Source organism: Sturnus vulgaris, chromosome 4 (genome assembly GCF_052056855.1).
Source record: "Sturnus vulgaris isolate bStuVul1 chromosome 4, bStuVul1.hap1, whole genome shotgun sequence".
Lineage (NCBI taxonomy): Eukaryota > Metazoa > Chordata > Aves > Passeriformes > Sturnidae > Sturnus > Sturnus vulgaris.
The window spans coordinates 22,442,886-22,465,171 of record NC_142246.1 but is presented as its reverse complement, the minus strand read 5'-3'; the positions used below and the strand labels follow the sequence as shown (position 1 = coordinate 22,465,171).

Here is a 22,286-nt window from a genome sequence, read left to right as displayed (position 1 = left end):
ACTTTTTTTGTGGTTTATGTGTTTGGGCCAGGAACTGGGGTACAGCTACGTAGAGCTGAATGCCAGCGACACTCGCAGCAAGAACAGTCTGAAGGAAGTAGTGGCTGAATCACTTAACAACACCAGCATCAAAGACTTCTATTCTGGTGCGTCTGTTGTGGGGAGGAGATTTTTGTTTTATTAAGGGTCTGGTTAGAGGAAAGACAGAGCTTCCTTATTACACAACAATGTTAGGAATTTACCTTGCTGTCCTGGTTTAGGGCAAATTTGGGAGAGAACTTCCAAAGCCCCCGCCAGCGGAAGCGAACCTGAGTAGCCCCATCCCCAGCTGGTTCGGGAAGAAATTTCCTCGGAGAGAAGTGGAAAAAACCTCTTTATTCAACAGGCACAGCACTGCCCAGCACAAAAAAAACGCAGTATCGAACAACAAAACCTCTCAGTGCTCTGAAGAGATGACAAATTCAGAAAGTCTCTCTCCTGTGGGTGGTAGCTCGGCTCAGTCTGTTCTCAGTCCCTCCGGCGCTGGAAAATGCCGCTGTCCAGGCCTGGCCCCGGTGGCCGCAGGTGCGAGCTCCTGGTGCTCCCCCGGGTCCCCAGTCCAGAGCAGGTTCAAATGATTCCTGGAAAAAGGAAAAAAGAACTTTCCGGGGAACTTCTGTGCTTCAGTTAGTCAGAAACTAACGAAAAGCAAAGGAGAGCTCTCTCTGCTGTCCACCACGGTGACACAGTCCAGGAGATGAGACAATGAATCTCCTATCTCTGTGTTTTGAAAACAACCACCTCAGACATTCCATCACTTCTCCTCCCCACTCCTTCACTCTCAAATCCAGCCTTAAAGATACAAAACTTATTTCTGGGCTAAACAGACAAATGGGGATACAATTCAACATGACAAAGTCACCCCAGGACACTTGCTTGTCAGGTGGAGGGACCTGGCTCTAATAGGAATTGGGTTCATGTAGTAAGATGTTACATTTCTTCTTCAATTTAGAATTAAATTCTGCTATTCATAGAATGAGTTGTTAATCTGCACAAACTACTCAAGAACTCTGCAGTTGCTCATCTGTTCCATGGAACTTGTTTCTAACAAGGTAACATGAGGTTATAGTCTGATCTGTGAACATAGATTCATGTGATCAAGTGGCCACCTCAGTTGCCTAGGATGGGGTTATCTTACTTAGCATTGAGCAAGACTCCTTTATTCCCATCTCATTTTCTTATCCATATTCATTTTCAGGTGCATCTTCATCAGTTAGCGGGAAACATGTTTTGATCATGGATGAAGTGGATGGTATGGCAGGCAATGAAGACAGAGGAGGGATTCAGGTGAAGCTACTGTAGTTCCTAGCTAATGCCATTGACAAGAGTGTGTGCCATAAAAATATAGCACAAAATAGTCAAGCCACTCTACTGTCCTCAACCCATGGTCCATAAACTCTGTGCAATGTACAGTCTGATGTGTTTTAGAAGGCTGTCTTTGTGTAAGAATTGTGCATTGGTAGAGGGGCAAAAAGGGTACTTGTGTAGAAGCAGCCTGGAGTGATGACCTTGAGTGTGTGCATTTCAGAAGAGGTACATTTATCCTAAGGTCTCTCTGCCATCTCCATGCAGTGGGAGGTTCATAAACTGGCTGGGACTGTTGTTCTTTTGCATAGGCAGTAACACTGAGTAACTAATGTGTGGCATGGGCAGCAGCATCCTTTGTTCTCTTTAGTAGCTCCAGTTTTAGCTTCTGAGGATTTCCTGTAGTCATGTGCAGTGCTTAGACGGTAAAGAGCATACAGATTTTTAGGTCAGGTGCAGCTATTTCCATTGAAGGAATGAAACTGAGCTGAATTTCACCTTCATTACAGCTAGCAAAGTTTGTTCTGGCAAGCCTAAAAAATATGAAGCCTCTTGGAGCAGGGATGAGCTGATCTTTTTACTTTCTGCTTTCTCATTCTTTGTGGCAGGGTGCAGCTTAGACAGCTGTGTTCTCCCTCTGAGCATAAGTCAGATCAAAGTGGCCTGTGGAGAAATGAGTCTAGTTCTGCAGGTGGGCAGCTGTAGTCTAGGCTATTGGTCTTCATTGCTTCTTGAAGACAGCTCCAAACATAATTGCTGGAAGTAGACAGTGGAAATGAGTAGGCAGCAGATCTCTTGCAGCTGAATAGAACAGCAAGTGAAAAATGTAGGCAAAGGGCTAAGTTTGCACTGTGTAGAAATGTGATTACACCAGGAGGAGTGTTATGGACTTGGCACCTGTCAAGGATCTGATTTAAGGCAGGGACTAATGCTGCTTGGTATGACATTCTATTTTGTTTTTATCCAGGTTATCTGATGTAACTGTGACGTGTTTAAATTACAGGAGTTGATTGCTTTGATCCGACACACGAAGATACCCATCATTTGTATGTGCAACGATCGCAACCATCCTAAAATGCGCTCCTTGGTCCACTACTGTTTGGATCTTCGTTTTCAGAGACCTCGTCTAGAGCAGATCAAAGTAAGTAGGCTCTGGCTTGATGGACTGCACTGAATTACCATCAGTAACTTGAGTTTTCATGTGGCAGAATTTATTCAGAATTGTATACACCATTTATTGGATCATCTCAGTGAGTAACTGCTTTTCAGAATGAATTATCCGAGGTGGTTTTTTTTCTTCCCAAAGCCTTTTAGATTTTAGCTTTCTGTCTCAAGAATATATCCAAAATGGTTTTTTATAAATGAACATGCTCTTTTTTACACCAATGGTAAATGATGGTTTACGTATATGAGAGAAAATTTGAGGTATGTGTACTTAAAAAATTTAGTAAAATACACAGTTCTCAGATGTGTCAGTATGCTCTGCTGAGGAGAAGAATTCAAAGGAATTCTCTAGTGACAGTTTCTTAATTGTGATTACAGGGTGCCATGATGTCTATTGCATACAAAGAAGGTTTAAAAATTCCCCCACCTGCTATGCAAGAGATAATCCTGGCAGCAAATCAGGACATCAGACAGGTCAGTACCCATTCAGCATCAGTGACCATTTAGATAGCAGATTATGTACATTGACTTCAGAGTATTTGAACAGTATTTTTATGTCTAAAGATCAGGCTGTTATTGCTGGAGTCTTCCATTTAAATTCTGTTATGCTACCAAATTGTAAATTTGTTCTTTAGGTTTTACATAATCTTAATATGTGGTGTGCAAAAGACAAATCACTGACTTATGATGAGGCTAAAACAGATGCCAGCAGAGCCAAAAAGGACATCAAACTGGTAAGTATCAAATACTGGATTGGCTTTTACTGTCGTATTCTGATATAATCACTAGGCTTTATAAAAATCTTTTGAACTGAAGCACTGAATAAAGCCTAGGTGCCAAGAGCTATGACATTTGCCACAAATAGTTAAGAGTAGTATATCAAGGACTGAGTATATATTTTGATATACTGGTCTCTTATGTAAGATGCAATTGTGTAGCTCATTCTTCCCATCCTTTGTTCTCAGTTTAGGAGATAATTCTCTTAATATCAAAAATAAAATACAGTTCTTAAAACCAGTCAAGTTCTAGGGTGGAAATACTGAACATGGAACTTGTACTAATGAGTCAAGATCCTCCTGGATACTAATTTTGTTGATACTGTGCTGTGTCTTACTTTTTGTGTTGACCTTCTAGCTGCTGACTTCTTGAAATATCATTTATTTAGGGCCCTTTCGACGTTGTCCGGAAGGTTTTCGCTACTGGAGAGGAGACTGCTCGTATGTCTCTTATAGACAAATCAGATCTTTTCTTCCATGATTATTCACTAGCACCTCTCTTTGTCCAAGAGAACTATGTGCACGTGAAACCAGCTGCTGCTGGGTGAGTTTCTCCAAACCCTAAATTGACATAGGCTTTTGTGCCTGGGAGTCAAAGTAGATTAAAACCTATCTGGAATATTTCTGCTTTGTAATAAAGTCAACTTCATTTTTTTCCAGAGGTAATTTAAAAAAGCACTTGGTGCTCTTGAGTAGAGCAGCTGATAGTATATGTGATGGTGATATAGTGGACAGGCAGATTCGTAGCAAGCAGAACTGGAATCTTCTTCCAACACAGGTGAGTACTTAACACTCATTTTATGTTCTTTAATGGGTGTCCATTGTTAAAGGTGGATCTGTTGAAATTGGTGTTTCAGTATAATTATATGATCTGTATAGTTCATACTTCATGTAGTATTCTCTGTTCCACTGGTGATCCAGAAGAGTTTCCCATATCCATATTGTTGAGCCCATGCTGCAACATGTAATGAAGTCTTCTGAAACTTGGAAAAGTTGGACTGTCACAAAGCATAGAAGCACATGCTGTGTATCACTTGTGCTGTTACAAGCCTGCTCTGTCCTTCCTTTCACCAGGGCAGGATTTCTCTCAAAGCACAGAGGACTGAAGCTTGGTCACTGTACATCTTTTAATGCTCACTGAAACACTAACAAGACTTGTGCTTAAAGGATTATGACCTGCTTCAGAAAATGCATTGTAGGGGAAATTGGCACCTCTCGAGGTCATCTAGTTCACCCCCCTGCTCAGTACAGCTCCAAAGAGCTGAATTGCTTAGGAACATATCTGACTTGATGTAGATTGCAGTGTTCTTGGAAATGTCTCCTTCACCATGGCTTTGTGCTGGAGATCACTTGTTTGTGTGAAGTCAGTTATTTGACTGCACTCTAACTGGACATGAGAAAAGGCTATGTTTTAGGTTGTTCTTTGGCTTTGATGGTTTGTTTGTTTGTTTGTTTGTTTTAGTTTTGAAATCCAGATAATTTCACAGGTATTTTAGAACATAGTAACAAACAGAGTGGTACAAGGGGTGAAGCTGTAACCCAACAGGGATCGACCAGAAATAAGCAATTAAGAGTTCTCTTAAAATAATCTGTTTCCACTGTGGCTCTGTGTTGACTACCCCTCTTCCCTGAGGACAGTGCAGTGCAGGGCAGTGTGTCATGGTGTCCGTGAGACTTTCAGAGTGATTTGAGTTTGGCATGTGTGTTACTTTTTCAGGCTATTTATGCAAGTGTTCTCCCAGGGGAGCTGATGAGGGGTTACATGTCCCAGTTTCCTGTCTTTCCCAGCTGGCTGGGGAAATTTTCATCCACAGGCAAACATGATCGTATCATTCAAGAACTGGCAATGCACATGAGTCTCAGGTAGTACTGACATTCCTCTGATACAATTCTTTCTTGTGCAGTTCATTACCTACCATTAACTGCTTTCTGTGCTTGGTTCAAACAAGTGACACATTCATGTGTTCTGTGAATGTGTTCCTATGTTACTAGTGACACTTTTTTCTCAGTGCTTAATTTGAACAAGTCAAACTGGAAAAACTTTTAGTATAATCACAAGTACCTTGCATTTTTCTTTTTTTCCCTGAAGTAGTTTCTCAGTTAGAGATGTGTTTCCCCAGACTGTTTGGTGTTCAAATACCTTGCATTGGTTATTTCCTAATGCAGGTATGGCAAAAGGAATTGCACAGTAAAGCTTGCAGTTTGCTCTTATGGCAGCTGAGTGTTGATTTGCTGAGGGCCTCCTTACCTCTTTGTTCTTGTCTTTAGAAGTCATTGGTGCTGTTTGGACAGATTTACTTACTCAATACTTTATTTTCAATTTGACAAAGAACTCAGACATGCAAGAGGACAGTAAATATGGAATACTTGTCGTATTTGCGGGATGCACTTGTCCAGCCTTTGAAAGACTTTGGAGCAGATGGTGTGCAACAAGCTGTAACATTTATGGACTCTTACTGCTTGATGAAAGAAGATGTTGAAAATATAATGGAAATAAGCACGTGGGGAGGCAAACCCAGTCCTTTTTCAAAGCTGGATCCCAAGGTAAAATTCACCAGTGAATTTTTTTGTTTTCTTCCGTATCTTAAAAGAGAAATCTTGGAATAATTGCTGTGGTATGGGCGTGCTTTGGAAAGGGCTGAAGTTGGTGTACCAGCTTAACCGTAATTGATAGTAGGCTCTGTGAATCAGCTGTTAAATATACCACTAAAAGTTCAGGGCTAAGCCGTAAAAGATAATCAGGCTCTGCTTCACTCCAGAGTTTTTACTTTTTGTTCCTGGTGTAAAGGATTACTGGGCATCAGTTGTGTCTTGGGCATAGAGGCAGAACGCAGGAAGGACAGGGAAAGCTGGTTTCTTTCTAAAGGTCAGCTCTAGCTGTAAGGTCTGTGTCATTCAGGCACAGCCCTGCCTTTCTTACCATTCTGCAAAGGAGGAGGGACACACAGCTGCCTGGGTCACAGAGCAGGCACTGCATTCAGAGGCTGCCTTGCAGCTTGCACCTTTCCCAGTCCTGTTAGAGAGAACTGCCAGACCTGGAGTGCTTCGTGTGCTGCTCCTCCAGTGTGCAGCAACTGCACTGCAGTGACTGGGACCCTCACCTGGTACAAGGTGAGCTTAAGCTCAAGTTGCTTTTACAAACTAGGCAGATGTGATCTCTGTGAACCATGATCTCCATCATCCAGGTCAGGTGTTCATGGAAAGAGAAGAACCTGCTGGTAACTAAACCTACACTACTCTCAGGGGTTTTCCTCTAGTCTGAATATGCTGCTTACTCTGGCAAGTGTAAAATGCTGCTGAAGGGGGCTCTGGTGTGACTGTGCTGAAATTATTGTAGGCCTAAGCAAGAAGCATCTGAAGATGCACACTTTATTGAGGATTATGTTTAAAATGAGCCTTCACCATAAATGCTTTCTGTGTCCTTTTGAGGGACATCTTCTATGTATCTTTGGTCACATCTTTCCAAAGGGAAGTTGATCTGGAATCTCCCAGTATGTTGGTTAGCTAACAATCTATGGTTCCTAAACTGAAGCTCAGTTTCCTTCCTTCCACCCTGCCAGGTCAAAGCAGCTTTTACACGTGCCTACAACAAAGAGGCACATCTGACTCCCTATTCACTTAGTTCTGTCAAGGCATCTAAAAGGCAGTCGGGATCTGCAGCAACCTTAGATCTGAGTGAAGACTTGAATGTGGAAGAGATCCAATCTGATGAGGATGAGCAGGACACTCTTGACAGTGATGCAATGATTAAGGTGAGTTAATTTCCTCGGTATTAAACGACCCCACTGAAGTGTTAGGGCTTTTTTGTTTGTTTTTAGTTACCTTTCTGTGACTCTTAACATCATCTTAATGATAAAAGATATTAAATAAATAAAATAAAAATCTCTCACTTTTACATTTTTAACTGGTGGTAGTGTGGAAAAGTCTTAGGTTACTTCCATCCACTGTCTTATGTTGGACCAAAGTGAGACATCACTAAGCCTATGAGTTCTGTGTCCAATTCCAAAACTTAGTGATATTTCAAGTGTTGATGAGGATGGTGCCAGTGGCAAGGAGCCATCACAGGCCTGTGCCCGTGGATACTACAGATGACAATTCTAGTAATACCTTTGTACCTCTGTAGGTGTCACCAGATGGGGAACTGTGGTCGGCCATTAAGACTGAATATTGTAGTCTGTACTCTCCATGGGATTTTTAAATTTCACATCTGAAGTAGGGGGCTTTTTCCTTAACACTGACTACACTTTGACTTAAACTCTTGTCAGGTTGCAGCTGGATTTTAAACTGTCTGTATATTTCTGTTTGTAGCAAAAAAAGGTGAAGTCTTCCAAGCTGCCAAAAAGAGAAAAAAATGAAGAAACAACAAAAAAAGACGGAAAAAGAAAAGAGAAGACAAGACATTTAGAGTAAAATCTTGCTTTGGATACAGCTTTGCTTATCTAATTTCTGCCAGGAACATGAAACAGATCCAGTGCTGCTGCTGGGAAAGTAGAACCAGTGCTTTGAAAATGCTCCTCTTATAGAGGTGCTGTAGCTCTTGTCCTCTCTCACGATGCCCTGCTGTGCTTACTCTTGACATGGTACATGTTACAAGCTATTACTGTCCTTGTGCAACAGACACCAGGTGTGTGAACATGCTGAAAATGTCATGTTTAGTTACCTGGTATTTCTGCGGAGTCTTCCTAGGACTTCACTGCTTTTTTTTTTTATACAAATCCCCTGACATTATGTGGTGAAGTCTTGTAAATAGTACATGATTCAAAAACCGCATACATGAATGGCCTATTTGTACATTATAGAAATTAAGCAGTATATAAAATTACAATAAAATGCTTCACAGGACTCTTTTAAAGCTTTGGTTAAGTTCATGGAGTGTTCTGTCCTGTCTCCCTCCTTTATTCCACAATTTTGTCTTTCCATCACATACATGACATGGCATTCCTCTTTTCCTGCAAATTCCCTTTTGTTCAGTTAGAGACACATAAAAGCAGTGAGAGATTTACTTCCATGATTTGAGTAGCCTGTACTTGTACAAGTTATATCTTTAATCAAAACCAGAAAGGAGTATTTAAAGAGTAAAAAAGTTTAATTGAAAATATTCATAACATTTCAGAACTGATACTGAAAAAGAGAAAAGTAGGGAGGTGATTTTTCTTCCTGCCCTTCACATTACAAAGATGGCCCCATTGTTTTTCTTTGGTGCAGATAAAATGCAGATTTTGTTTGTAATAATTACCAGTTTTATTGCTACAATAGACTAAAGTACAAAATTTATCAAAAGCTAAATTGTTACAGATATGACAAAATAGAAGTGACATGGCTGTTGTTATGCCTTTCTGGGGAAGAGATGTGTGATGCAGTGAAGAACTTTCCTTGCTGCTTGCCAGCCAACACAAGCAGTTCTAGAAATAAACAGAAGTGGTTAATTACATTTTGAGATACACTGTGATAGCAGATTAGGAAAAACAAAATCAACTAAAAATTCCCCAGAATAACTTTAGTGCATTACTCTGACTTACAGCTGAGTTTTCACATAAGGTGTTTGCAATAGTAAATATGCTTTGAAATTATAAACATTATTGAGAAACATAGTTAACTTATTTTCAGTTACCATTAAAAAAACAATCACAAAGTCCAGAATCACGAAGTCCTGGATCTAAGTCTTTGGTATATACAGAGCCATGCTCTCATTCTTTGAAGTATGACTATTTCAAGCCAATACTTATTGCTGGGACAGATTCTGTTAAATAGACAAGTTAAGATCATGTATCTGCATTTTAGATTTGCTCCTTCCAGTTAGTAACCCTCTTGCTCTCTCTCACCACACTTAAACCTGTGGTGGAAGATCTAGAGAAGTTTGGATGATGCTGAGATCTTCAACCCCTTCTCTATGCTACTCAAGTAAACTTGGTGTTCAGGAACATGTTCCAAAACAGAAGAGCTTGAGGATGTTAATGTGGTCAGAGGGGTAAACTCAGTTAAAGCCCAATTTAACAACCAGGTGAGTTGCAATTTGCATGCCTGAGTGCAAATAGGTGATAGAACTGGGTCTCAAATTATCTGAGGCACTGACCCAGGCTGTAAGTTAAGATTCCTTACAGGGAAGAACTCCCAGAATTGTCTAGAATGAACCCTGTTAAGTAAGAAGTGCAGACAGTAGGACATACCTGAATTTATTGGTCCTCATCTTCTAGTTTGAGGTACTCTGTGCAGTCATTTATTTTCTTTAGGTCAACAATATTAATCCTTTCAGAACACATGGGACACACATTTTCAGTCTGTAACATGCTGTTTTTAAAGGAAGGGTAATGGGTCAAAAGCTAATTCTAACATTTTTCAAAGCAAGTTAGGCCTGAGGCAAAAAGGCTAGAGCAGAGTTCTGACCAGTGCTATGTAACAAGTGCAGGACAGAACAATGGCTGCTTCTGTCTGTTTTCAACATTTCAGAAGTAACACCACACCAGGAAGGCTACTGTTTACAGCATTTAAACAACAAAGGAGGTTTTAGCAGCTTCAGAGTTCCTGACACTGGAACAGAGCTATTCCATCTTGTTGTTACACGTGATCATCAGGGACTTGACATTATTGCTGTCTTAGTCTGTACGCAATTCTATGTGCATTTTGTTTCGGTGATTGCCAGTGTGCCTGTGTTCCTGCCCTGCCCTACTCCCATATCAGGCCTACTTCCTGGACAGAACTGAGAACTTACACAAGCTCATCATCCATCTTCATTACTGTTTCTATTGCAGCCCTGCATCACTGGCCCAGTTCTTTATCATATCCTGTCGTTTTGGTCAACTTTTGAAGCAATGAGTATCTTAGGTGCAACTACCAAGTAAGGGGAATTCCTCTTCCACCCAGCCCAGCTGTTACATGTTTTTAGTACCAAATGATCCATTAGCTGCTAAAATATGAATAAACATTGGAATATTGCAATAGAAAAAGAAATCCCAACTTACCTTTTGAATTCTGAGTAGAGGGCAGGAAAGTCACAGTGTGGGCAAACTGTCCAGTCATTGCGCACCATGTGCCGACCCTGCCCACAAAAACTGCAGGTAACTATGGGGCAAGTGCTGCCTGGCCTGGCTACAGAGAACATTTACTTTTGGACCTGTTATTATGAAAAAGTCTCAGCAACTGAATTCTAAGATCTTGAATTAAAAGCCCCATATATATGTGTTACTGTAGCTTGATTACTGTGTAAATAACTAGAAATGGAGCTCTCGGAGATGCAATGTTATCATTTGCATTGCTCTTTTAAAAATGGAAATCTAAGAATATACTGAATTACAGTGTCTAAAATTCTTTTAGTTTGGCAATTCTAGAATGCTATCTGTAGATCTGTATCCAGAGGTGTACCCAAATCTGCTGGCATTTTTGGTGTTGTATATGACATACCAAAAATGCCCCAAAGCCACAGCACCTGAGCCCAGTAGGTCACATTCAGCACTCAAGTTTGTGAGCCTGCCTGGCCTTTGCCTCTTTACATTTTCTCTTTTTTGCTACAATTTACTAGCTTACTTTTGATAGAAGGAATTTTTGTCTTTTTAATACTATAAAAACACAGCAGCACCTTGAAATATACTGAGAGATTTATGCTCTAATATGATACGCAGCAGCAGACTGTTTTGACACTGACTCTCATTAGATATTTGAAAATGCCACAGTCCTAGTATCTACAAACACCTGTGACATAAACTGTGGCCAAGATGAAGCCTAAGTAAATATTGTGTAACAAACAATAACATGTACATTGTGTTTGGCTCATAAAGTTATATTTAAAACCCTTTGTTTTTCTAAATATACTACTTCTGAAGTATACCTCTCATCTTATTCCGCTAAACCAATAGAACAAAAAGACACCCACATAATGGATACTAATTTTTTTGTGAGACTTAATTCTTTAGTTTTAATAAAGAATGTTAACTCTAACATTTGTTTCCTGTTCAATTAAGTTATTTTCTTTTCTTGCAATTTTAGTATGACAAATCATGTGAACCCAGTAAAAATTGTGTTACACAATAGCTGTACAGTAACTTCCACCAGGAATGTATGCCATCCTTACCTTTTCAGTACACTCTAAAAAAAACAATATGAGAACTTCTCATTTCTGTAAGGATGAGTAATATAAGAAATGCTGAGGTCGCTGCCTGAACCATTAGCATTGGATGTGCTTAAAAATTCCCCAAAACAGATTTTCGAAGTTCTGTTGGGGTTTTTTGTTTAGCTGGTCGGCTTGTTTTTTAAATTTTTTTTTTAATCTGAAGTCTTGGTAGTTTAGGGGAGGAGAGCTGTGCCCTCCACAAGCTCCTGTACACGGAAAAGGAAAGGGGGACTTCTGTTCTCTGAGCACTAGAGCCCCAGGCAAATGGCTGAGCTGGGAAGGCATCAGCAGCACTAGCCTGTCTGTTCTCCCATGTGCACCAACTGCACCAGATGTGTGTGCTGGGGATTCCTGGTGCTGCACCTGCCTTCTCGGGAAGCTGAAGTCTCTTAGAATGACTTCTTGAATTTACTGGCACCCTCAAGTGCCTGCAACTCGTAGATGGCAAGTGGGGACACTCTATGATAGTCAAAGACAAAAACGAATGTGGCAACAGATTAGAAAAAACATAAATGCATTAAAATATCTAGCTTGGATCCACCAGCAAACTGAAGAAGTTCAAATGAACTTATTTTTAGAAGGGAAAGCAGCTTTGCCTTTACTATCACAAAGCAGAAAGCACAGCAGACACTCACAGTTGCAATACAGTATGGAAGGTTGTTTTTACAGCTGGGACACAGAAGTTCACACTCTGGGAGCTGGAAAGCACAGTAAGGGCAGGCTGTTGTTGGCTCTTCTGTCTCAGTTGTGTCCCGACGTCTAAAACATAGATACAGCTGTGAATAAACCCTCAAGCTGTTTGAACTTAACAAAGCTGTTTTACATTGCCTTTGATATTTAGCAAGTGTTTTTCCTTTGAGTTACTTGTATAGCTTCCAGCTGCTATTTTACATTCTATCAGCTCCTTCCTTTTAACTATCACCCAAACTTCATCACAATTATGTCAACTCAGAAATAGGTAATTTTCCATTTAATTAGAAAAAAGGTGTAACAGATCCTAATACTTAATAAGATTTCAAAACTCGGGGTCTGTATGTATTGACTATAAAGCTATGGTTTCTTTGTTTCAGAGTTTTTCTGTGGCATGATCACAAAGAATGGGAGTAACAAAAAACTGGCTTTCTGGTAGGATTATACAGCTTCTAACTGCCTCCAAAAAGGCTGTAAGAAGAGTCTCAGAGAAACACCATAAAAACCAGTATCCATAAAAAAGCTATGTAAGCTGAGACTCTTCAGGTCCTGAAAAGATATAACTGATAGAAGGGAAAATAAATAAAACATGGAGATGTTTAAAATCATAAATGATATTGAAAATGGTAGATCTCTTCCAAGAGGAAAACTGAGGCATCACCTTAAACTAGCTAGAGACCAGTCTTGACACAATGGAACTTGTTGTAGGAGTCAACTGTCATTAAATACTTACATGACTTTAAGCAGAGTGATTGGATAAGCTCATGGAGAACTTAGAGCCTTAATGAGCTCACCAAGTCCCTAAGCCTTGGTTAGAGACCAGTAGAATAATTGACAAAAGTGTTACATATGTGTGCCCTGCTCTTCTGCAATTACCTGTGCTTCCTCCTGTGGCAGAAAATATTGACTATGATCAAAATAAAACTTGAGATAAAGAAGAAAATGTCAGGAATTCATATATTTTATTTGCTTTCCCATTCTTTTTTATTAGCCATTTAGTTGTCTAAATCACAGAAGAGCACAATGCTGCTCCTGTAGTAGCCAACAGTTTGTCTGTGGATTCTCAAAGAAACCAACTAAACTTGTGTTGCTGCACTTGTGTCTGTAAGGAGAAGATGGAAAATGCTATTGCTGGTTATGAAGCATTTAAAATGCACATTGCATTTAAGGCTTTTCACATTGAAAGGAAGTGTTTAATTCTCAGAGAAGGGTGGGAAATGGTTCTAAGACTTTCAAATATTAGACAGTGAAATAACATGAAAACAGTCTACAGGCTTTATAAGCAAAACTAGCCTTGCAAATAAAGCCTTGAAATAGTGAGCATTTGATTAACATTACTCACCTGACCATTGTTTCAATTTTCTTTTTGTATTTTGGATCTATTTTACTCCGATACTCAGGTCTCATCAACATAGCAGCAAAACTGAAGGCTGAGTTTTTCAATCCTGCTCGATGACACTCAATCACAGCTGAAGTCAAGATTGGCACAATATCTGTAATAGAATGAAACAATGATGTCAAATATTTATTTACCAATATTAATTTTTAAAACATTTGAACTAATATAGCTAAAAAAGTACTGATGAAAAAAGACTATTTTTCTTCTTTGTCATGATACACAGTTGCACAATTTGGGCCTTTCCTGGAACCATACACAAGAAACCCTGTCACCTTGAAGCTCAGCATGGCAGCAGGAATGTTCTGATTTCAACCATTTCTCCCAAATCTGGTCTGTACTCTTTAAAGCCTGCTTTTTAGTACCCAAAAATAGTTTTTAAAAAAGATCCATTAAAACTTTGTGATAAAGTCCCAGAACCAGTCAGTTCATTACACACAATCCTGAGACTGTGTGGTTGAGGCTGCTTAGTATTGCAGTAATGTGAGGACAGACTAAAGGGCTGGTGAGGATCCCATCCTGGAGGCTATGCAGGAAGAGCTGCCTGGAGGAGGATGCAGAGCACACTGTGTAGCTGCACTCTGTAGTTGCCCCCAGGATCACAGGGGGAGGATGAACTTTGCAATGCTGATTAAAGAGTTGCCCTGCAGAGCACAGCTCCTCTGCTGTCAGCACTTACGTGATGGGAACTTGCTGATGTTGTTGGCCACACGTATGAGCATCCGTGCTCCCTTCATGTGATCACCACGTTTCACGTGAATCTGGAATGCAGCAAACAAACCACATTTACTGCAAAAGTAATTCCTGCAGCCTGCTCTTGCCATTCAGTCATCCTGCTGGGAGCTGCATGCCAACAGCTCCTTCATGAAACTGAGCAGAGTTGGACTACAGAAGGGACCAGAGACCTCAGGCATGGCTCTTTCCCAGTCTTTCTGGCCAAAGCTGGCTGTAGGAATGGATATCCTGATGGGCATCCATGGATTAACTAACAGAAATCATTTGAGCCCCTGCTTAATTCCATTTACAGAAAAGCACTGATCCACTTATGGATAATAACCTCAAATATGACAACAACAACAACAACAATAATAATAATAATAGTAATAGAATAGTCGTACTAGTAGCATAGTATTTGTAAGCATGAATGCAAAAGAAAAATAGGAATATGTAATTTTCAATTATTCAGTATTTTAAAAAAGAATATGCTACTCAAAGAGGCAGAAACAACTATGGATTGTCCTCCTGTAGCTTGCTGTTAGCATGCACTTGGATTCTGTGATACAATCTATAGGACAATATAATTTATGTACACAGATCATCCATCCATCCAGTTCAATAAATCAGACACCGTGCAACTTACACACAAATTCAATTTCTCAGTTCCTTACCTTCACTAAAATATAGCTATGTAGAATCATAAGGTTTGTAGCCATCTCAGAAGAAATTTTAATCTTCTGGGTCTTTAACTCTGAATACATACTGAAAAGAACATCACGTGCATTTCGATAGTTTCCTTAAGAAAAAAAAAGCAACAATTAACAGTAAATTTAATATTGCATAACAATATCTTTATTAATGACATATAGAGAAGCTGAAGTTATGTTGATCCTTTGAATAAAACCATCGGATGACAATTTCTGTGGAAAGCCACAAGTAGTTGCTTGTCACAGTATCCTAAAAAATACAAGCCAGGCAGTTTAAAAATAAAATTACACTGGGAGAAGTAATCTAAACAGTAGCAAAATATATATGATGGCAATTTAATATAATGAACTTTAAAAGTAGAAAATGTTTTTAGAGCACTTAAAAATGTTTTGGGGTTTTTTTGTTCTTCAAAGTCAGATACTCAAAAGCCACTTTTTAAATGTTAATTTAGCATACTCTTACTTGATCACTTGCTTTGGCAACTCCTTGCCTCTGTGACCAATCAAACTCAAAACCTGTCAAAGGATAGTTAAAATTTGAATGTTACTTCACTAGGTTATATGCTTCAAGGCTGCTATCAAAGATTGTCCTGGAACCACAGGATTTAACTGAATTATCAATGTAGCTGAAATCAAGTAGTGTTGATTCTCTATCAGCAGATGTTTTTATCCTACAGAGCAATTTGTAATGTTTTGTTATATACTACAATTGAATCAAACTATGAAATTTGTGTGAGACAGCTAAATATCACTTCAGAGTTAGTTGCTGGAAAGCAACAGGTTTTTTTAATATTGTATTACTGACTCTCAGTAATACAGTCTTAAAATCACGTGATTACATAAAAAAAACTGCAAGGAAAACTGCACTTAAAATGGCATAACCAAAGAAAAATACCAAGCAATATGACTTGAATATTATTATTAGATGGATTTTTAAGGAAAGAACAAACTATATTGGTGCAAATTTCACAATCAAGCTCACTGAAATCTGCTGAAGGAAGAGGGGGTTGATGTAAAACTGCCTCTTCAGAAGAAACAGTTACGGCAAGATTAGTACTTTTAATGAGAAAAACGTTTGTGCTTATTACACTGTTGCAGAACACATTTATACTACTAGGGAATATGAAATTCAGGATGAGATACTGCATTTTAGATACGAGTTTTCAGATTCAGAGAAGCTAGTAAATATTTAAACCCTTGAGCCATTTCCTGCCTCTATAATTAGCATAAATGCATTATTCACTACTACGATGGATTGGGAGATTTGCTTGCCAAGGGTTTCAGAGGTTTTTCCACTCCTTAGCCCAGTGCTGAGGAGCAGCCAAGGAACAGTCCATAAATGTTAATTTGCTTGGGTTATTCCCGAGACTGCTACTTTTCCTTTATAGATTTTTCTTTTGCATAATTGAAATGAAGAGCAAGCAGTGTTATGGTAGGGTTGTTGCCATGGCTACAGAGGAGAGTCAATAATGGAGGTAGCAACTATTTTGCCTCTGGCCCTATCCTTATTTTTTTCTATTTCTAACTTTAGGAACTCATTACAAAGGAAAACCAAGCTCATAGTAAGCATATGTCTGGTCCTTCAACAGAAATCAATTCCTCTGCTTATTTTCCAGTGATAAAAGTCAGGTGCTAAGACTAAAGGTTCAGTACCAAGTCAGAAACCATCTGTAGAAATGGCAATTCTATGACCTGTAATAGAAAGGTAAAGTCATAGGCTTAGTCACTATGTTTATTTGCATGTATAAAGAACACAGATACTTTCCACAAGTTTCTTTTATTCCCAATATTTAATATACAGGTGTGAGTCCACTGGTTTTCTCCAAGTCTAAACTGAACTTGAATATGATTAAAAGCACTGATACATGTCTTCTCCAAGTATAATCCTACACAAATAACAGCACCCTAAGTAGGGCACCTAAGGAGGTAGCATGAGAGATGCCATCACATCAGAGAAAACAGACTTACCTGAACACTGCTCCTCCCTGGCAATTATTATGGCAGTCCTGGCAGCATCTCGGTACTGCTTTAGGGCCATGTACAAGCGGAACAGGTACTTGGCATCCTGAATGAAATCACACAAGAGCAATTAACACTGATCAAATACATACTGCTGTATTCCCTTTCTTGACTTGCTCATCCCCCCACCACACTCTCCAGAGAAAGCAGACAAGCTTGCTTTGTGAAGAGCTGTTTGTATGAACACACTTCAGCTATGCCACAGCCACCTGCAGGGTTTGGCTGCTGCCCAGGCACAGAACACCCACGCCGAGGGCCCGGGGGAGTCCTGGCAGGTGCTGGCCAAGCCCTGTCAGCAGGGATGCAGAAAGCCACAGACCACTATGCACATGGAGAGCTGTACAGGGGGAAACCAAACAACTCCAGCTGTGTGAGCATTTATGGTGTCAGAAAACAACCCAGGGACTCCTTTTAGAAATAGAAGTCTTGCCAGAAATGCTTAAATTGCATTACGGATCTAGAGGTAAACATTGCTTAGTGTGGATGCAGGTGACAAAATCTGATCCCTGATAAATGTATTGCTCTCGGACCAGAAGGTGGACATCCAAGACACTAAAAACTTGAAAATTAGGGGACAACCAGCTAATAAGATGCATAAAATTTATAATTTGCTATACCAGGTACTTTTGATAATTATACAACTCAAGAATGGCAAATATAGCAAAAGTTCATCCAAAAACTGGCAATCTAACAGCAGGCAAAATAATGTAAATTAATTTAATAATTTAAATAATTTAAAAACAAAACTAAAAAAGAAGATGGCAGTATTATAGAAAACAAACATGAGCTCTATTTCTGTAAGTGTACTCAAATGTCTAGAAGACTAGTCAAAAAAAGTACAAATGAGAGAAAGAAGAATTGGTCTTTGATAACAAATCAGAGATGCTTTGGTTTTGAGAAAATCCTCAAGAGGTAATTCCTAAAAATACAAAAGAAAATATAGGAATAGAAAAGAAAGAATAGGAAAAGTAAATATTAAAAATGTTCTATTTATTGCTACTAAAGAAGTAGAAAAAATAAAAAGCAAAATAAAATGACCTTGCCTATGTTGAAAAGGAAATATTAAGTGAAGAAAAGCTGGACAAGTGTCACTATTTTATATCATTAGCAGTGATTTCTAGAATGGAGTCAATAAAAAGTAAAGCCTGTACATGATAATCTTATAACTAGTAAATCTGGATTAAATTAAGCTAGATATTGTATATAATGGTACGATTCCAACTTAAATGTAAAAATGAGAAAAAAAAGAAGACACTGGCAACTTTATGAAGAGCTTAGCAAAAATATCCAAACTAATTCTGCAATTAGTAGTAAATCCAAACATTTAAAGTGTGTATTCCATGTTAAAATGGTATAAAAATTACTACAACAATAATTGCATTAACCAACGTTGTGTTATTCTCTGGAATATTGTGTGGGTCTTGTATGTAAGTCTCAGACACAGAAAAAAAAGCAGAAATTCAAGGAACAGAAATATTAAAGATATAAAGATACTTCCTAGTAGAGAAGATGACTGCAAAGATTAGCTTCTACTTGAGGAGCAAATAAAAAATTACAAATAAAAAAAAAATCACAGAAATAAAAGCAAGAGAGGAAGAATCACACAGAAAGAAAAAAGAGAAGACAGAATCTTCTTTTTTAGCTTGAAATACAAGGAAAAACTTTAAGTGACCAAAATTAATTACTGTTAAACTAATGATGGAGCAGAATTTTAAGTAACACATGATCAAAAGGTTGAATAACGAAATAGTTATCTGGATAATAAAGTAACTGCAACTACTTATATTAATAGATATTATTTATCCACTGTAAACTGCCTTAAAAAGAAAAAATTGCTATTCCCTTAGGGGGTAAATCAAAAATTAGCAAAAATAGTGGGTTATGACATAATTATAATTCTTCCCAACTTCTGACATCACCTAATGGCCATTCTGTTGATGATCAGCAGAAAGCAGCACTACTTCCCCATGCAGGCTGCCCCTTTCTCCTGCTGCAGCAGGAAGGGATCTTGTCCCATCATGGACCAGTGGTCTTATATGGTATTTGCCATGTTCCTGATTATATTTATCTTAAATAATACATTTTAAATACTTTATCCCTACACCACCAGCCCCCTCAAAAAAAAAGAAAGAAAGAAAAAAGAAAAAAGTGAAAGTAATTCAAGAAAAATCAGTCCCATGTTTTACTTTCATACTCCTACTTTCAAAGTCAATAAGTTAAAAAGCAGAAAATGAAGGAAAGAATTTTCTAATACATTTCCTAAGGTCTTTGAGAAATTTATCATTGCAATCTGATTTAATACTATTTATTCATAATTTTAGTTTAATTTTTCTTTTTAAAATGTATGTACTCAGAAAACGTGCACACAGAAAACAGCAGAACCTTGCTAGTTAATGTTCCCTGAATGAGCACACTTGACAAATTAAGAATCTTTATATGCTGAAGTTAACAAACACAATAGTTGACATAATCACACATCTAAGAAATAGTTTATAATTAGTCAGACAATAGTGTAGCAAAATTTTGGTGAGCACAATGATTTTGATAATATGGCACGTCATTAAAATGCCACACAATTGTTGGCTGCAAAAGATTCTTCTGTCAGTGATGATCTGGTTTGAAGACCAATGATGAGCAAGTTTCTGCTGCATGGCTATTATTAAATTCACTCTTACTTTCAGCTTTACAAACATGCCACGACATAGAAGCTTCTATTTTCTAAAAAACAGTAATATCTTGTTTGATAAGTTCAAGAACAGTCTCCTTAGCATAATGAAGATAATAGTTGTTTTTAAAGTGGTTTTTAAAGTAAATATATATGATTTGATAAAGTAAAATTTTGTTACTCACTGAGAGGGACTATGGTAGATTGGATTAAAGCATTCAGAAGAACAAGAGAGAGCTTTTAAATTAGGAAAACAAAGCTCTACACTCAAGTTCAAAAAAATGTTAAGCAATGTTTAAACAATGTTACAGCAATAATGGCATTTTAAAAATTCCTAAACCTTTTCTAAAATCTTCAGAATCTCTTCACTATGAAGATCATACTGTAGCTCACTTCCCTTACCCAGTCCCATGGACTTTTTTGAACGAGGCAGCTAGGCTGCTGTTCTGAGAAAAGAGACTGGATGCTACAGTTTCTCTCCACCCAACTTCCATCATAAATATGAAATTAATCTTGCTTACACTGATACTGTATAGATTTTTCATCCAGTGCCTCCAACAGCTTAATTCCCTTTGGGCTCTTGCAATTGAATTCTGTTTGTTTTGCTATGTTTTGCTTCACCCATAATTTACTGAAGTTCACATTTCATATTAAAGTAAGAGGTAAATAAAAAAGAGATAGAGGTTCGGTTCTTTTTTTACCTTTTAAAAAAGCGAAGTTTGCTTGTCCATCAAATGCTCAGTGTCTCTAAAAGTCTAAAATCTCAAACCCTTAATCTATACAGAGAGGAAAGAGAGTTTCCAATTTCCTAACAGAATTGCAAACCACAGCTGTAATATTAGGGGTGAAATCAACTTACTGCACTGAGCTCCTGTCATCTCCATAATTTCCAAACTTTATTGCCCTCAGCAAGACATAATTTATTCTTCCATATATATCAGATTGCACCTAACTGTATTTATCATGACTCTGTATGAGACCCTAAATTCCTTGACTTAGGCAATTGACTGCAGACTGCAACACCCTCACCTGAGGTCTGGCTTTCACCACTTAGCTCACATTCCAGGTCTGCTGTACCAGGCAGTAAAACTTCAGGTGGTTCAGCCACTTAGTTCCATGAACTCAAGCCAAAATATGACTGAATATACAATAAGCTCTATTATCATCAAAGTCGTTCAGAATTCAAAAAGGAGCTGCTAATTTTGGAAATCTGTCTGCAACATTTTATGCCTTACACTGATGTTGAACACAAGAACTATCGTAGCCTGGTCAGTTTTGGGGTTTTGACCTGCATCTCCTACTTTGTACCTTCCTTTTTTCCACTGCAAAAGTTAGAGCAACTCTGCTCCTGCAGGAAGAGATCAGTGCTGTAACTTGTTTCAAGACATACACATGCTGACTGTCCATCTGGGAAAGGCAACAGCCAGCTGGCAAATTGGCAACAACAAACAGCTAAGTTTTGTCTCTTATTCTCATTATGAGCATTAATTTGAACCTCCTCTGTCCAACTACCTCCTTTCATAAAGATGACTGAAGAAAAATTATTATAGCTAAGATAGTTGCTTCCTTTCTTATATTTCTGAATCTGGAGTTACTGGGTGAATGACTCATGGAATGAACACACAAGTCTTGCTCCTTAACAAAAGCTAAAGCACAGTCTGTGCCTACTAAGAATTCTAGGACAAAGTAAGCTCAAAATATCTTGTAACACAGAAATGTGATACAATAGCAGTGATAAAAATACAATACCTGGGGCATACCATCCCCCTCTCCCATAAGATAGTCAATCAGCTGATTTGTTAGGACTTCATCTTTTGCTCGTCCCACCTATTAAAAAAAAGACACAATAAATTATGATATAAAAGAAGGGAAAAATAACTTACTCATAGGGAGCCTTTCCATAATACACTGAAACTAGATAGATTTAGAACATTTACAACACTTTTAGTTCTGTCTGTTCAAGTCAGATGATTCTTTGGTTCATCAGCTTTAACTGATGCAGCAGCTCATATTTATTTTCTAACATGTTAAGTAGGGAGTTTTAGACATGTTTAGATATCATCTTTACTGATATAGTTTTTCTTCTATTTGCAATTTGCCCAAACACACTCAGTGATGCTGGGAAAATGTCACAATACTGAAGGCAAACTTCTAAAAAAGATGAAGAATTTTTTGTTTAATCCAAGTTGCTTACTGTTTCAATTGCCATTTCCATAGCCAAGTTATCTTCTGTGCTTGGACTTTGCAAGAAGTGCCTTAATGCCTAAAACGTTACAGAAGAAAAGTTAAAATTGAGACACTTGAAACCCATTTTTTCTAATTTTTATCATGTTCTCTCTCTGCATTTTCATAAGACAAGTGGCACACTGAATGCTTATCTCAACTATAGAGGTAGCAGCTGCTCTTACAGATACTCATGCAAGAAACAATTGAGACTGCCAAATTCTGGTGTACACCTTCACTAACTGTGAAAGATGTAATATGGTGAGAACAAATCAATGATTAATGTAATTAATGTCACAATGTTTTTAATGTCATGGAGCCCCGCATGCCACAGTTGAAGGAGCTGTCATCTACAGTGGCCATAATTTGCAAAAATCAGTCATATTCTTTTGGTATGTGTTCAGTATGTAGAAGTCAAACATTTAATAAGCATTAGCTCATAGACATGTAACTGATCAAAAGTGTGTCAATTAACATACTT

The 22,286-nt window shown here is 38.3% G+C and overlaps 2 protein-coding genes across 3 annotated transcripts in view; one reads left to right on the top strand and one right to left on the bottom strand.

The window, feature by feature from the left end:
* RFC1 (replication factor C subunit 1) overlaps positions 1 to 8,136 on the top strand; it is a 34,524-nt gene extending 26,388 nt beyond the window's left edge. The window contains exons 15-25 of the mRNA XM_014871039.2: positions 32 to 146; positions 1,238 to 1,326; positions 2,348 to 2,485; positions 2,887 to 2,982; positions 3,144 to 3,242; positions 3,674 to 3,828; positions 3,945 to 4,062; positions 5,002 to 5,147; positions 5,615 to 5,828; positions 6,845 to 7,036; positions 7,593 to 8,136. Coding sequence (XP_014726525.2) covers positions 32 to 146; positions 1,238 to 1,326; positions 2,348 to 2,485; positions 2,887 to 2,982; positions 3,144 to 3,242; positions 3,674 to 3,828; positions 3,945 to 4,062; positions 5,002 to 5,147; positions 5,615 to 5,828; positions 6,845 to 7,036; positions 7,593 to 7,694 — 1,464 coding nt within the window. The 3' untranslated portion in view covers positions 7,695 to 8,136. The remainder of the gene's footprint in view (positions 1 to 31; positions 147 to 1,237; positions 1,327 to 2,347; positions 2,486 to 2,886; positions 2,983 to 3,143; positions 3,243 to 3,673; positions 3,829 to 3,944; positions 4,063 to 5,001; positions 5,148 to 5,614; positions 5,829 to 6,844; positions 7,037 to 7,592) is intronic.
* Positions 8,137 to 8,351: 215 nt separating this feature from the next.
* Positions 8,352 to 22,286, bottom strand: part of WDR19 (WD repeat domain 19) — a 39,341-nt gene continuing 25,406 nt past the window's right edge. For both annotated transcript variants that reach the window (XM_014871037.2, XM_088163280.1), the window contains 10 exons: positions 21,777 to 21,845; positions 21,332 to 21,409; positions 16,867 to 16,963; positions 14,863 to 14,987; positions 14,154 to 14,235; positions 13,421 to 13,571; positions 12,024 to 12,147; positions 10,244 to 10,320; positions 9,452 to 9,572; positions 8,352 to 8,686 (listed from right to left, as the gene is read on the bottom strand). In XM_014871037.2, coding sequence (XP_014726523.1) covers positions 9,458 to 9,572; positions 10,244 to 10,320; positions 12,024 to 12,147; positions 13,421 to 13,571; positions 14,154 to 14,235; positions 14,863 to 14,987; positions 16,867 to 16,963; positions 21,332 to 21,409; positions 21,777 to 21,845 — 918 coding nt within the window. In that variant the 3' untranslated portion in view covers positions 8,352 to 8,686; positions 9,452 to 9,457. The remainder of the gene's footprint in view (positions 8,687 to 9,451; positions 9,573 to 10,243; positions 10,321 to 12,023; positions 12,148 to 13,420; positions 13,572 to 14,153; positions 14,236 to 14,862; positions 14,988 to 16,866; positions 16,964 to 21,331; positions 21,410 to 21,776; positions 21,846 to 22,286) is intronic.